This window comes from Alnus glutinosa, chromosome 8, assembly GCF_958979055.1.
Source record: "Alnus glutinosa chromosome 8, dhAlnGlut1.1, whole genome shotgun sequence".
Lineage (NCBI taxonomy): Eukaryota > Viridiplantae > Streptophyta > Magnoliopsida > Fagales > Betulaceae > Alnus > Alnus glutinosa.
In genome coordinates, this window is record NC_084893.1 from 29,144,531 (window position 1) to 29,161,359 (window position 16,829).

The following is a 16,829-nucleotide window of genomic DNA, read 5'->3' on the forward strand; positions in this document are numbered from 1 at the left end:
AAAATGGAATTGATGAGTTCCAAGTTCCATGTGTGATCCTGATCAATAAGGGTCGAGACAAGAGAATCTTCAGGAATGACCTTGGGAGGAGACTGAACTGCATGAGTGATAAGTGTTGATAACCACTTATCTTTCCAAATTTTCACATTACGTCCATCACCTATTCTCCACACCAATCCATCATTAAGCAAATCCCTTGAAGATAATAAATTTTCCCACACATAGGAGGGCCTATTTCCCATATCAGCTGTAAAAAAGAATCAGGAGAGAAGTATCTGGCCTTCAACACATGGCTAACAAGGGATTATGAATCTTTCAAAATATGCCAACCCTGTTTAGCAAGCAGTACCTTATTGAACATAATCAAGTCCCTGAATCCAAGACCCCCCATAGTTTTTGATCTTCCCATCCTCTCCCAACTTATCCAGTGCACCCTTGAATCATTTGCCATGTGCTCCCATCAAAACCTTTGCATCATCCCCTCAAGATCCCTACATAAAGTGATAGGAATAAGAAAAACACTCATATTTTAATATAAAAAAAATTATTTACCATTCTATAAAAATGATTTACCATTCTCACGTAGGCACCTAGGGGGGAAAACAAATTCATCGTCAACTAATTACTTATAAAAATGATTTATTTTTTTCAAATAAATATTAGAGCAATGAGAGAGGAAATATAAAGTTTTTTATATTAAAATAATGATAAGGGAATCATTTTTACTTCCATAGATGTGAGAATTTACCATTCTTCTTAATTTCTCATAGCATTTAATTTAAATAATATTTAAATGATATAGGAATATAATAAAGAAATCTATTGTGAAGTGTATTTAAATAGATAAGCAAAAAGTGATTTAATTCTATAAATTGATGAAAAGTTTAAGGAAAGCTGTTGTTAGTGCTTTAAGTAATCGAGACATGCCATACATCATTTTCCTATCCTTCTCCCATCTTCCCTCTTTTTAAAATTACTATTGAATATTTGGGTCCATGTGTGAGATAACACGAGCCCCATAAATTTAATGGTGATTTTGGAAAATAGGAGGACGAGAGAAGGACAAAAGAAAAAAAAATAAATCATTTTTATAAGTAATTAGTTGACGATCAATTTGTTTTTCCCCCTAGGTGCCTACGTGAGGCCATTCCTAAATCAAAATCACGCAAAATAAAAAAGCCAAGCACCAAAATTATAAATAGATGTGTTTGATGTCATTTTCTTATACATTTTGTTTGTAAATTTATTATTGAATATGTGGTATAGATTTAATGGTGGATTTGGACATCTCTTATACGGAGATGAACAAGAGAGTGAAACCAAACATTTCACAAATTTTTTGATGAGTAAAACCAAACATTTATCAATTATAAAATGAAGAAAAGAAAAGAAAAGAAAAAGTCCATAATAAAAACCCTCTCTCTTCTTACAACCTATGGTGGTACCAAAACTAAATAAAAACGAGGGTAAATATATCATAACTCATTGAGTTGGAGTACAATTTGAAAATGATCCCTCACTTTTTAAAAATGAGTTTTATCTCCTTAAGTTTTTCACGAATTTGAAACGAGTTATTCCGTCACCTTTCCATCAATTTTCGCAACCTTTGTTAGTGCAAATCACCTTAAAACATTATTTTTTTAAATAATTTTATTTAAAAAGATATAAAAAAAAGAAGGGTTGGCGGTGGTTTGCGAGCCCCCGAAGTAGTTGGCGCCACCTCTAGGGTGGCACGTGAGTGGCCGTACGACTACCCCCAGCCACTGCGGGGGTAGCTATAAAAAAAAAGGCCCAAATATTAATGGGCCCATAAATCAAAATCAAAATAAAAAGCGATATATATATATATATATAGAAATAAAAAAAAAATACATTTTTCCTGCTAGCCCATGGAATTCGTTTTCCATTTATGATTTATCTTTTATCATTCGCTTAATTCTACTAAAATTTGTATTAGTTTTATATAAAAACTCAATCTCTCGACTCCTAGATTGATTGATTCGCCTTGTGTTTTCTCAAACACAACAAACAATAAGCGAAAGCAAAGGAAGGAAAGAAAATAAACAGAAGCGGCATGGCGGCTGTGGCTTCTGAGAGAGGAGGGGGCGGGGGAAAAGCTAGGGTTTCGCAGTCGATCCCTGACAATATGATAAAGACGATCCAGAACATCAGGGAGATCACAGGCAAGCAGCACAGCGACGACGAAATCTTCGTCGTGCTCAACGAGTGCTCCATGGATCCCGACGAGACCGCCCAGAAGCTCCTCTATCTGGGTATTTTTACAAGTCTAGCTATCTATGTATTCTTTATCTGCATTAGGGTTTTTGCTGCTTTGGGTGTGTTTCTGTGCATTAGGGTTTTGTGTATGCGTGTTTTCTTGGGGCTTGGATGGTATTTCTTGGGGTTTTTTTTGTTAATCGGTGGGGTTTTCTTGTTTTTGGGTTATATGCTAAAGGTTGTGTTTGGTGGCTGAGAAAAAGAAGCCAAAGTTGTAATCTTTTAGTCAACATAGCAAATCAACTGCATTATGGTGATCGAGAAGAAGTAGAAGTATTCTTTCATCATTTCTTTGGTTTGTGTTTGGTTCCTGATCGGTGGGTTCTTCTGACTTTTGTGTTTAATTATTCTAACGGTTGTGTTTGGTGACTGAGAAAAGTGGGGGAGTGGGGGGAGAGGGAAAATTGTAATGTTTAATGAACATATCAAAGCAACTGCATTATTGTAATAGAGAAGAAATAGAAGTACGTTTTCAGATTATTAATTTGTTTAATGGTTGGTTTTTTTGGCCTCCTGAAGATAATGTGTGTATTGTTTGGTTTGGCAGATACTTTCCATGAGGTGAAAAGTAGACGAGACCGAAGGAAGGAGGTAAGATATCATTGTCCTTGTTTATTGGCTAAAACTAATTTTTTTCCATGGTTCACTGAGAAAGCTCTCATTTAGCCCTGGTTTAATGAATTTAATGATTTAAGATGCCGCTCAGTGCTGTGAAATAGATTAAATCTGGTCTCACTGTAGCTCATTGGAGATAAATAAATTAGCTATTAGTGATTTTTATCTATTAAGTAGTTTAATTTTTGCTGGGGATTGGTGGTTTTTAGGACTTGGATCTAGAACCATTGTTTTTCATTGTTACCAACATGCTTTAACCCTCAATTTATTAATGACATGAAAAGATAACTTTTAATATTTACATAGAGAGAAATACTGTCTCTCTTCAAAATAAACTTCTGTTGTTTCATGTGCCATGTAGTCACATCTCTGGTTTGGTCATTTTTTTCGTTTGTTGTTGTTGGACTGAAGATGAAGGTGGACATTGAATGGTCAGCTGATTTTTTTCTCCACACACACGCGTATGTACATGTTCCATATTGATCAGAAAGGATTTACTTTTGATCATTAATAGTCTGACTTGTTCTTTGTTCTCTATGTTGAAATTATGTGAGCATTCAATTCCTGGACATATATGCAATAGCTATTTGAGACCAGTCTCTTTTATGGCATTTCTAAAGTGTAGTTGGTTATCTTACTTAATTTGTGTGGTTGTTTAGGGAACAAGTGTAGTAGATTATATGGGTGATGCCCTTGGAAAAAATTTTGTGGGTGAAAAATCATGTCTAATTTGATGTTTCTTCTACATCTGTTGTGTCTTCTTGTATCAAGCTTGCTGGATGACTTTATGCTTTTCTGCTTGTACTGTTGCAGAGTTTGAGCAGTGGAAAATCTGAAGGTTCTAGGTTCATGCAGGGTCGATTGGCTAGGGGTGGTCAAGGTAACTGTTCTGATATATCTTATGGTAAATTCACTTTTGATTATTGGATAAGGATTATGCCAGATGCATATGCTTCTTTCTTTCCTTTCTTTCTTGTTTCCTCTCAAGCAAAACCTCCAAAGGTCCACCTAGGATGGTTTTTATATTTAAATATGTGATGGTTTCTGGGGCTGAAGTTTAGGGCCTTTTGCTTTATCTATACTATGTGAGTAGAGATTCATGTAAAAGTCCATGATCACCCTTTTTTTTTGTTTCTGAGTGTTGCAACTAATAATTTGAGATGTTAGATTGCAGGAAATCTTTGGTTTTTATTCCTTTTTTATTTTTTTATATTATTATTATTTTTTTTTGGTTTCCGATGGAGAACTTAGTGGCCATTGTAACATGGTAAAATATATAAAATTATGACATTATATAGATATGTATTGATTCAAAGTTTAGGTCTCTGTGGGCAAGACTTTCAGATAACTTGGATTGTTGCACACTTTTAGAACCCCATTGTTTTTCTCTAATTGTTTTCAATGCTTGGATACCACAATTATATCTCTGTCAGGTTGCCTTTTTTTTTTTTCTTTTTGATCAATTTTATGTTATTTTGCCTTGCAAACTGCTCTTCAGATTATGGTGGCGGGAGGAATATGGCTGCTAGAAGGGAAAATGGTATCAATCACATCACAGAGAGGGGAGGCTCCCTCCGAGTTGCTCAGAAAACAAAAAACAATGCTGCTCCTTTCCTGAAAAAGTAATTGTTCTATCCAAGTTTGGTATTTTGGTGTTTTTTTATTGATCATACCAGTTTGCATTTTTATCTTATTCCACTAGTCAATATCTCTTGAAATAGATACATACAAATATGAAATTCACATACATGTTTTTATCATTTACAGAGCTTCAGCTGTCATGCCAAATGGCCCCACAAGTCTGTCGAATGGTAGTCTGACTCATGTTCCTTCCTCCCAATCATCTGTGGGTGGTCATGTCCCTAAAGGTAGTTCAGCTGTCCTTGCTGCCTTTCCTCCCACTGGCTGTGCAGTTAAGCAAGGAAACTCCACATCAGGTTCTGATCAACTGTCTCCTTCTGCTGCTCCAGCAACTGTGTCTGGTGCTTATTTTTCTGTTTCGGATCCGGTTCTGATGCCAACTGTATCCCAACAACCTGGTGCTGTGGTTACAAATAAACATGTAGGAAACAAACATGTTTCCCAAGATGTTAGTGACTTGGAGTTGTCCAAGAATGTAAAAGCAGCCTCAAAAACTGTGAGCTCCATGCACAAAAAAGGGGCCCCAAGCAAGTCCCAGGCGGTTCAAAAGAATAAGGCGTCTGATCCTTCACAATCCTCTTCTACAGTTTCTGATGGTTCTTCAGCCATTAGGTCTTCTTCAGATTATGCTAATCAGTCACCGGAAGAGTCTGTTGTCCCTAAAGAAGGTACTGTTTTACTAGTATATATATATATATATATATTTTTCCTTTAGGCTACTTGTTGCATTGTTGTAAGGATAAAAGTTTGTTTTTCTGTTGTTTCTTGAAACTTTGCGGTATCATTTATCTTGCACATGTTGTACATTTTCGAATTCTCCACGCTCCTAACTATGTCCTTTTCCCCATAAGGTTTCATTTGAATTGTTTTTTGAGTCCTCCAAATTTGTGAAGTTTTTGTACTTGGTTGCATTAAAACATGCTTAAATTTTTGTACTTGCTTGTGTTTCTGAAACAGTGATCGCATCTGAGGTTGCACCTACTACAGTTGAAGCTGTATCTCAATCAGCAGCTGAGTTGAATGTTAATAATGACAAGCAACTTGTTACTTTTCCAAATCATTTCCAGGTCTCTGAAACTCTGAAAAGAGGATTGACCTTTGGAAGCTTTGATTCTAATATTGAATTAAGTATGAAATCTGTCGGTGGCACTGGTGGCAACAATAGCACTTTATCTGCTGTTGAGTCTTCTCAGGAGAGTGATGAAACTGCTAAAGAACCTTCTAGGTTGGTGAATGTTTATTTGTAGCTTAGTTTTTGTTTTATGTTCAGATTTGGACTAGGCTCTGAATTTGCTCTATTGTTTGTGGATGGTCTTCCATGAGAACATGAATGTAGGGGGGTTCCCATCCTTGGTCTGTCATTTTAAAAGAATTCTGGTTTGCTTTCTAGAATAACTTGAACTAACCATGCTATTTTATATTTGTGTGCAGCAACCAAGTTGTATCCGTAGATGCACGAGAAGATTTTCTTGATCATCCAGAATCTCTGTCCGAGCCTGTACTCGAAAATGTACCTCCTTCAGAAGGCACTGTTTCATCTAATGCAGACTCAAAAGATGACCAGATGAAGCAGGAAATATTATTGCCTCCAGAAGGTTCCCCAAACACAACTGTTCAAAATGCTCCAAACTACAATTTTGGTTTAGTGTCAACCATGCTAGGGAGCCAACTTGTACACTTTGAAGGATCTGAATCTCAGGCACAGGAAACATCTCGCTTTTCAAACTTTGTTGTAAGCTCTAAATCCCATTGTTCTCAGTTATTCTCATATCCATCTTTTTTATGTTAATTTGTTTGTTCCTAGTAATTATGGGAATCCTACTAAAAGCTTCTTGATTTGTGACAATTTCTCTTTATTTCAAATTCATTTTCCATTGCTTTTGTTAATTGTGTTCAGACAGTTAAGAATTTTACTCAGTATGCTAGTTAATTATCTGAATAATGGGCCTCTGTTCTTATTGAAGTTTTCAAACTTGCAATTGGATGTATTTGTCACGTGTATTCATGTCTTTTCATCTATCAATTCATTTAAAATGTTTTAGAATTGGTTGTGTTGAGAACAATGTCTATTTGTCAAAGTCGTACCAAATTCTGTATTCAAGACGTAGGCAGTAATTTAGTATCATGGCCATGATTAAAAAAATTTGTATTTCAGTGCAATATTCATGGGAAAAGTAAGAATCATCTTGTTGGGTGTGATAGTGTTATATTAAATCTTAGATGGGCTAAGATCTTGCATGTATAGAGTAGCACACAAAATTTTAGGATCAGCATTAACTTGAGTAGTCTGCATTTATTTTCATTTTAATATCATTTTCTTCTTTTTACCGAAAATTATATGCTAATGTATGCTTCTGATTCTATGTCATATTGTAGAGTGGGAATTCTCCAGCTCTTTCTAGCCGTAGTCCAACTCCACCTATTCAGAGCTCTGTGCCTCCACAGTCGGTTCCTCTTTTGAGGCAGCCTTATCCTCTCATCCCATATGGCCACTATTACCATCCATTCTATATACCACAAATGCATCAGTATTTAGGCCACAATGGGTTTCCCCAGCAGCCTTCTCCTGGGAATGTGTATCTAACACCAGCATCTCTAGCTGCTGCTGGGGTTAAATCATCTCTGCCTCAATTGAAGCCCGGGGCAAATGCAGGAAATCCAAATCATATTGGACTTCCATTTGGTGGTTCATTCATAGCTCCCCCTGTTGGTTATAGTCCTGTTTCAGCGGTGACCTCTGGAAGCTCTACTGGTATTGAGGATCTTGCAACATCTCAGTTGAAGGAAAATCATATCTACACGACTGGACAACTGGTTGGTTTTCTTCATTCTTTCTCAACTCTTTTTTTTTTTTTTTTCACTTTGCATGGTCATCAAGATATATCCATTTCTAGTATATAGAATACTACTTTTCGATGGGGCTTGTAATCTCAGTTGTGCTATCTTATTGGTTATAATATGGAATATCCCCCTTCTCTCCTATATGTGGAGATTTTATTTGTCATTCTTTTTTTTCTAATCAGTAATTCAAATTCATTAAAAGCACAAAGGGGCACATCCCTAGTACATAGGAAGTATACAAGAGATTCAAGAGAACCCCTAATGTATATAAAAAGAAGAACAAAACTTCAAAAGCTCTATATTTCTTTTTTTTTTGTTTTTTTTTTTATGAATAAAAAAAAACTGAGAAATTAGAAATGGGCAAAGCTATTTGAACGCCACTATCTGTGTAAAGGGATTGGAACATCTTCTTCAACTCGTTTAACATCGCAGTCTCACGATTTTACGTGTCACATTTACCTCATAAATTTTCATATTCATTCACACAATGTTTTCTTTTGGGTATTTTTGCAGAATGAAGGTCCAGCTGTCTGGATTCCAAGCCAAGAAATGTCCAGCTTGCGACTCAATTCTTTGTACAACTTACCCCCTCATGGACAGCATGTGGCTTTCCCACCCGCTCAGGCTGGTCATAGTGCCTTTTCTGGAATCTACTCAGGCCAGCCGCTGGCTGCTTCTTCTCCAATGCTGCAACACTCACAGGCCATGGCTGGAGCTGTCGAAACAGTTGCGCCTCCATCTGGTGTTTTCCAGCAGCCTCAACATGCACAGATGAATTGGATTAGTAATTTTTGATCTAGCATTAGGCTACATTGTAGAATTAGATGATCATTGTGGTCCGTGGATCAAGTCTTGGGGAGCATGAAAAACTAGCCAGAGTGTAAATATGACATGCAGAGCATTTTGTGGGGGGAGAAAGGTCGAGGCGTTTTTGAGTTAGTTTTTTCCTCATCCATTTTCTAGTCTTTTATTTTTGCTAGTGAGCATTAGTTGTTTTATTAGACTTGGTAATTTCTTAAAGATGTTATAGGGAACGAAGAGGTCAATAGAATAGGTGGGCTTTACCAATTTTTCCTTTCTCTTGTCTCACCTGTATATTACATTTTGGTCGAGCATGAAACCTTGGACTATACAACTGTAATTGGTATATGAGAACTGGCACTTCTATTTTGTTTTAATTGTCAAATTCAGATTGTTTGTTGGTTACAAGATTTTGATCTTTCTTTCTTTTCTTTTTTTCCTTTTTTTCTTCTGCTGCTGGTACAAAGTTATAGTTTTTGAATCAAATTCTAGTTGTAGAAAGAATATAGGAGTCAAAAGAATTGACAATGTGATAGGAGTTCTTTTAAGGGATTTAAGAGCATCTCCAGCAGGAAGATGTAGAATACTTAATCGAAAAGCTTTATTTATTTATTTTTTATTGCTCATTTTTCAATGTAAACTACAATAAATTCCTTATTATACTCATCCGACTCTCTCCCTTTGTGAAGTGTGGAAGAGGCATGAGGGAGGGAGGAAGGGGAGAGAGAAGATGATTGAGAAAGAATAAAATAATCATCTAGTGTGCTACAGTTGCTATTCACTGTAGCACAAATTGCTAATCTGTTGGTGGAGAAAAATTGGGCAATATTGCTCTAATTGCTCTAATTTGTTGGAGATGCTCTAATTGCTCATGTCTTATCCTAATAGGTAGTTTGCCTGTAGTTTTCTAGCACGATATGATAAAAAATGAATGGTATTATATGCAATCATTTATTGATTGGGTTTTAAAGCCAACTCTACACTAATCATTCTTTTCTCTAACAAAGTTTTCTTTCAATTTGGGTCAAATAAAATTTGTCAAATTGATGTTTGTCCTTAGAGCATTTATTTTTAAAAATAAATATAATCTTACTTCTATCCTTAACGCATCTGAAAATCACATGTAACTTTCCAATTCAGTCTTTTATCTCTTCATTCCTCCCAATTAATTATTTCTTCCATTAAATTGTAAAAAAAGAAGCTGCATTGGGAAATGGTTAGGTGAATCGACTATGATTATCCTCCTAGAATAAATAAAAGGGAGCTAAAATCCTTCCCAACCATTGCTCTTCTATGCTTATTTCACATGACAAGAATGTAGTCAAGGTACTATAGTTAAGTTTCATTGTCTCATTGCAGTGAGCAAAAAGTTGGATATTTTCTGGAAATACAATAGTATCTGTCTGTGTTGACTTACTGCAGAAATTCTAGAACAAAAAAAAAAAAAAAAAAAAAAAAACAAAACAAAATTTCAGAAATAAAATTGGGCAGAATTTACATCCCATGCAAAGAGTGAATCAGGATTCCTAAGGTTGAAATGACATTAGGAACCTCTCTTTCTCTCTCTCAAGAGGGTTGATATGCCAAGACCCTATTCTCATTCGCAGAAGAATATGTTAATTCACATTTTAGACAACATTTGTGGCATCTTTAACGTCTGACTCTAAGCTCTCTTCAGCGTTTGTTTTTGGTCTCGGGGATGGTAAGTTTTGCTTTGGAAGCTGCTTACACAAACTTTCACCCGATTCGTGCAAGTTCTGTGATGTATAAACTGACATTCCAAAAAGAGCAGCAAATGCTCCACAGATGCTTATGTACCCTGGGTCTGAATCAAAAATAAGATAGCCTCCAAGCATTATCACGCAAGTCTTGAATTGTCCTAGAACAACATGAGAAGTTGCCGATGTTGCTCTGCATAATACATACAACATGCACATGTCAGGAAATAACAGAACTTGTCCGTAACACATTCCATTACTGCAGATTTTGTTTCTTTGCATGACTACTAATCTGAAAAGCTCTAGAAAGTATTAGGGTCTCACCCAAGTGCCAAAGCTCCAGACCATTGAAGGAGAAAACCAAGCGCGGCCGATATAAGAACGGCGGCAGCGCTATTGAGATTCCACTTAAATAATAGCACTCCTGGTGGATCCAGCCATGGCATCAAAGCTACTAAGAAGAAAATCGTCATTGGTGTAGTCTTCCACATCAACCTACACTCAAGAAAATGTTGTTTTTGCATATATATATCAGAGATTTCTAAATCTTCTTGCCAGGGCTGCAAGGCCAGATAACAGGTGGTAGTTATACTTACGCAAGAGCAGTCCAATTGCCTTGCTGCTGCAAGTTAGACCACAGGATTTTGTTTATGGCGCTTGGGATTATCCATGCAATAGCAACTAAAGCACCAAACAAATTGAACTCCAAATCTGTTACAGTTGCTACTGCCACACCTGTAGAGACAACAGCCAGAGCCAAAACCTGCACAAACATGGAGTACTTTTATGTAAGTCATAAGTTTTAAACTGAAAAAAGTATGGCAGTAAGAGAAAGAAAGTGCAAGGTTTTAGCTCACCTTCTTGGAAGAAATGGTTTTCCTGAAGAGGATGAACTCTGCAAGAACAATGGTAGGAGTGACAGCAATTTTAGCCATTTGGTAGAAACCAACACTGCCCATAGCTGAAGAGTGAGGACACAAGACAGAGATGAATTGGAATTTATAAAGATGTAGGATTATGGATTAGAACCTGTTATGCTTTAGGCTGGTATTGGCAAGGCCAGAGGCAAAAGCCATGACAGCCCCCAACGAGAAGAGGGAAAAAAAGGGAGTTGTTTTAGAAGATGGGGAGGCTGGAAGCAGTGAGAATGCCTTCAAAATGGCAAGTAGAAGCCATGCAGTAGAGTAGTGGATTAATGTGAGAAAAATTGGGAAGTTAAATCCAACTTTCCCCATCACCTGTAAAAGCACATACATATACCACTAATGTTATAAGCCTGATTGTATAAACAGATTAAAGAGACAAAAAATTATGCAATATATAAGAAGAGAAGGGAAAGGTACTCACCAATTTGTTTGCCAGAATAATGCCTACAGCAACTATGAAATTAAATGCCATTGCCACGACTGGCCCACAAAATCGTTGCTGTTGGCGCTTGGCACCTTCGGAGGTTCGTAGCTCATTGTAGAGAGAACTTTTTAGATCTTCCAGTGCTCGACCTGACAATTTGGAGTATGAGAGCCAGTCAAGATCATGACAAATCAAGTCATGAACAAATGCATATATCCTTTATTTTTTTTCTTTTTTTTTTTGTGAAAACATTCATTGCTTCCTTGAAGATAATGGACTAAAATTAATGAACAGTTCATATCACAGAAAAGAACTACCCATTTGCTTGAATTGATTAAATAGCAACAAATCTACAATGGTGATGATCAAGGAATGCTATAATAATCAACTAAAGAAATGAAAAAACTACCCACTTTGAACAACTCGACGAGTAACACGATGAAGGGTGACTGATAAGCCGTTTCAAAGGAAAAAGAAAAAGGTAATTAAAGGAAAAGGAGGAATCTAGCTAGCTAGCTCCTAAAAATTCAACATAACCACATGACAGATTAACTTTTTCTGGGATAAAAAAGAGATTTTGAAACTAAATACGAAACAAATAGAAAATTAATGATGCAAATGACATGATAAAACCTGCTTCGCCTGCATCGCTGTCTTTCCTTTTGATGAATTTTCTGGCAGCTCTCCCAAACAAAGAATCAGAGAATCCCATAACAACCCAACAAAAGAATATGTCGTTGGAATATCACATATTAATCATAATGCATAAACTATCTCATAATTTCATTGATATATATATATATATATATAGTGAAAGGAAGAAAACGATTTCTATAGACGAAAAGAAGGAGCTTTGTTTTGTTTGAAACTCTATATATGCAGAAGAGACTCCTATATACATTTCTACACCCAGTTGTTATTTTTGGATAAATCTTCAAAAAGGGATGAGATTTATCATGTTAATCCGATTCCAAGAGCCAATAAATAGTCCCTTTTCTTTTTCTTTTTCTTTTTTCTCTCTTTTAATCTCCATGAACTAGATATGGGGTTCGTGAGAATTGAAATAGCACTCCCATCACAATACTATGATGTTCATGGATTTACGGAGAAGTTAAGGAATATCATGTAATGTAATCAAAGAAACAGTCAAGACATGTGCGTACGATGAACGTTTACTGCTATTTAGGTGAGTAGTGATGATTTTGTGTAGCTGTCCATACAATAAGCAAGAATGAGTACTCGACTCCCGAATATTTTGATGATCATGTGCCGTCCGTCCATGTGATCGAGCATCAACGGTTGTATTGATGGGACTTCTTGTCAACCGGTCAAGATCAAAGCAACAAACTTGATCATCAAAGAAATTGAGTTTGATTGAAAAAGACTTTCTGGGAAGTAGTTCTAATGGCTATTTAATTAAGAGAGTGAATTTGATTGAAACAAATTGCTGATAATTAGTTCAGATGGTTATTTTAACCTACAACCGGGTCCCATATATTGGTTATTTAAAAAATGGGTATGGTTATGTACCCCTCAAATTACTGTCCAATTGACAATGTCCTCCCCGAACTTTTAATTTGGATAATGTTCTTCCAAAATACCCTTAATAAAATAAAAATAATTTTTAAAAAATAATAAAAAAAGGGTGGTCAAATTTAAAAATTAAAAGAAAAATTATACAGTTTTTCGTTTTCTTTTTTTAAAATTTAATCTTTTTTTGAAGAAATTAATATTTTTTTTTGAAAAAAATTAAAATTTTGTTTTTTTTTTTTGAATTTATAAGAATATTTTTGTGTTATTGAAAAAATTGTAAGATTATTTTTGTTTTTTTGCTGGCCTTGGGGGTACATTGACAATGTTTTTGTAGTTTGGGAGAGACATTGTCCCAATTGAAAGTTTAGGGGACATTGCCAAGTGGGTGGTAGTTTGAGAGGGGTATGTTGACTTTTCCCAAATTGGACTGATATAAGTTTAAAATTTTTAATAGTTACTTAATCCATAATGGGACGGTAGATCCATATTCTTATGTAGGGGTGTAAACTAGAAGCCAATTATTGAATTTCAATAACCAAATCTGGAACCGGGTGAAAACTGGTTATCCGGACCAGGTAGTGTTTTTTTAAAAAAATACTATAACTACATATCAGATTTATTGAAAAAAATACTACAACTATATGTTATATATCTCAAATGTCTTATATATTTAATGTCAGTTTACCGTGTCAAACCCAACCTAAAACATAGGTATATATGTTAAGAATACTACGAACATATATATATATATATATAATGATTCAATGCTATCCAAATATATAATTTTTCACCACTTTGCCACATTGACAAGGTGGTCCCCCACTACTTTTTGAATTTTTTTATTTTTTAAAAATAAATTAAGGTGAGAGACCACCTTATCACATAGATAAGGTGGTGAAAAGTTGTATATTTAAGTGGTAGTGAATCATTACTCTATATATATATATATATATATATATATATATATAGGGATGGTGTTAAAGCACAAGATCAATTCAATCCAAAGTCTATTACTCCAGCTCATAATGATCCTATCCTAGTTAATCACGACACTATCTCAGGAAGCAATCATTAGTATAACTATGTAACAACACTCACATAGGTTGAGTGAATCTAGTAGTCCTAGTTCATATATGTAACATATTCCTAGTATAACTCTGATATGTAGTTGTAGTATAATTCCAGTTGTAATTTGTGTTTTTTTTAAGCAGAACTCAGATTTTGTGATGAAGAAGAAGAAGAAGTTGGAGTGAAAATAAAAGTGGAAAATGAAAATAGGAAAGGGTTGAGGGACGTGTGTTTAGGGTAAAGGGTAAGGGGTAATTTTTTAATTTTTTTTTTAATACATTATAACTCGGAGCCGGTTACCTGGTTATAACCAGGTGCCTAGAAAACTAATACTCGGCTTCGACTCCGGGTAACAAACTAATTTTTCGATTTTTCGGTTATCCGGAACTTGTTTTCTTACCGATAATAACCGGTCTAGAATTACACCCCTATATGCGTTAACTTATGGACATTTTTTTTTTTTTAAAGAAGAAATTCTTTTAATCAAATCTATTAAAAGTGACATATGTTCTTACATCATATGATTTTTATATTCATTTTTTTTATTAAGATTGACAGATCACATGCATTCTCACATATGTATTTTAGGCTAAAAGGACGTGAAAAATGACAAAATACCTTGGTTGACCACCCAAAGATACAATTTTTCACCATCTTGCCTATGTGGCAAGGTGGTCCCTACTACTCTTTGAGTTTTTTTTTTTTTTTTTTTTTTTTAAAAAAAAAAAAATTAAGGTGGAAGACTACCTTACCACATATGCAAGGTGGTGAAAAGTTGTATATTTAGGTGGTAGTGAATCATTACTCTCTCTCTATATATATATATATATATATATATATATTTTTCCTTTTTAAGTTTATTTATTTATTATTTTTTTAGTTTTCAATCTTCGTATTTTTTATTTAAGAGTATTTCTGTCCTTTTACGTCTAAAAACACACATTCTATTAACGATCTCAACTAACGAAGGCTTTTTTTGCCAAGAAATGGGGAGGTTGAGTGTGACATCTAGCAGTTCATTGGGAGTAATGTCCTAATGCTTGAAACCATTATTTTTTTCTGAATTCATCCCGAACAATTGAGAAAGTGATGTGAGATGGCAAAAAGGTAATTTTGCATTTAACATCTACTTCTTTATATTATCTTTTTGTCATCCCACATCACTTTTTTTGAATTTTGAAAAAAAATGATGATGTCAAGCATTACTCAGAATGTAATTAACCCTTTATTTCAAAATTGCATACAAAAATCAACTACATAATAGATATTAGTTTAATAAATTGAGTTTAATTCCATTTTAAAAAAAAAAAAAAAAAAAAAAAAAACCTTTGTCCTATCTAAATATATAGGATGATCATATGTATGGTAGAATGTAAATTTTGAAGTTGTTGCTGTTATTCCAAGAATGCGAGTAATAAAAGAAGTCTATATCCAATGAATTGAGGTTTGTTGTGTTCCTCGATGGTCCAACAACCGAGGCCCATACATAGTAGTTAGATTGTCATATGGGAATTAGGTGCATGTGACGCAAAATTCTACCAAAAATAAAATAAAAAGAAATGCATGGGCTTAGATTTTTGTAATTGGATTCACATCAAAATGTGTTAGAATTTGAATGTGACAAAGTCCATTCATGGCATGTGAAAATGACATGGAATCAAACTCGTACTCTACTAAATATACATGGTAATCACCAAAAACAGTCCCATCCACATTAATTATGTAGATGTTCCTCTTGACATGGTGGTTCTTGAATTTGTTGTTCGTCAAGTATATCAAGTTATATTTTCTTTAAATAGATTCGTCTTATTCTGAAAAAATGATTTTTATTTAAAAATGGAATATGAGAATATTCATTATTTAAAGAATCCAAATCTGTATCTTTAGTATATCATGAAAATTATACCAAATTGTAAAGGGAGTTGCTACACTTATTTACACCTAAAGTCTCACAACCATTTTTTACACCATGATGTAGCGTTTCTATGTCAGTTTTTTTTTTTTCAAAAAAACACCCTTGAATTAGAAAAAAAAAAAAAAAAAAAAAGACATCCCAAAACAACCCATCCTAAACCACTCGACGACTCGTTCCCCAGCCAATAGGCCGGAATCCGGCCGTTTTGGCTGGGAAAGGCAAGTTCCCTGCCAGCCGGCTGAGATCCAACCGTTCTAGCAGAGGCGAGCTTTAGAGTCCGGCACTCTCTCCCGTCGTCTGGCCGTTCTCCTGATAAGAGAGAGAGAGAGAGAGAGAGAGAGAGAGAGAGAGCGTTTTGGCTTTAATGAAGAAAACGCAATAAAAAAAAAAAAAAAAAAACTGACGTGGAAATGCCGGATCAAAGTGTAAAAAATGGGTTTGAGTATAGCATTTTCCAACTGCAAAAGGCATGATGCGCCTTAGCAAAGAGACAGCTAGCCAGACGGGTTTGTCTAACACTTAGTCCCACATCGATGGAATAAGTGCATCCGGAGGTTAAACACTGCTTATAATAAACTAGGATTGAAGAAAATGAAGATGAAGACCTACTGATTCCCACAGAAAAGACCCTCTTCTCACCAACAGCTTCCTTTCGTCCATGGTGGAGTAGGCAGTGGAGAGGGAGGAGGAGAGAGCAGTAGCTGTAATTTGGATGCTAGGAGATGTTATTCAATGGGTACATTTCAGTATGTAGTTTTAGCATGGGCATATAAGGCCTTTTTGCGTGATTACTTTACTTTTATTTTGTATTAGAATGGTGGCCGGTAAGATTTATTTTCATTATTTTTGTATCACAGAATGTCACCGTCGTCGTGGCGTCCAAACAATCAGAGCCGGCTAAATGGGCAACACAAATGATTCCTTGGTTAAGGTCTTCCAATTCAGGGGACAAAAAATATATCAAATTTAGTCCTTTTTTTTTCTTCCGTTTTTAATCTAATTATTAAGTTTTTCAATTTTAACAATTACGTTTTCAGGGTCTTTTCTAATTTTAAATAAGTTCATTTTTC

General features: G+C 35.1%; 2 protein-coding genes across 2 annotated transcripts; one reads left to right on the plus strand and one right to left on the minus strand.

Moving 5' to 3' along the window:
* The first annotated feature begins 1,984 nt into the window (after positions 1 to 1,984).
* Positions 1,985 to 8,552, plus strand: LOC133875513 (GBF-interacting protein 1-like). The gene is made up of 9 exons (XM_062313672.1): positions 1,985 to 2,273; positions 2,825 to 2,868; positions 3,706 to 3,772; positions 4,391 to 4,514; positions 4,660 to 5,201; positions 5,491 to 5,758; positions 5,965 to 6,265; positions 6,910 to 7,347; positions 7,888 to 8,552. The coding sequence occupies exons 1-9, from the start codon at positions 2,075 to 2,077 to the stop codon at positions 8,167 to 8,169; spliced, it is 2,265 nt and encodes a 754-aa protein (XP_062169656.1). The 5' UTR covers positions 1,985 to 2,074; the 3' UTR covers positions 8,170 to 8,552.
* A 1,136-nt stretch (positions 8,553 to 9,688) lies between these two features.
* LOC133875632 (nucleotide-sugar uncharacterized transporter 2) lies at positions 9,689 to 12,408 on the minus strand. Its single transcript, XM_062313830.1, has 7 exons — positions 11,877 to 12,408; positions 11,241 to 11,392; positions 10,923 to 11,131; positions 10,751 to 10,844; positions 10,490 to 10,656; positions 10,218 to 10,388; positions 9,689 to 10,086 (listed from the first exon to the last, which is right to left on the minus strand). Exons 1-7 carry the CDS (start codon positions 11,953 to 11,955, stop codon positions 9,804 to 9,806), a joined length of 1,155 nt encoding a protein of 384 aa, XP_062169814.1. The 5' UTR covers positions 11,956 to 12,408; the 3' UTR covers positions 9,689 to 9,803.
* Between the last annotated feature and the right edge of the window lie 4,421 nt (positions 12,409 to 16,829).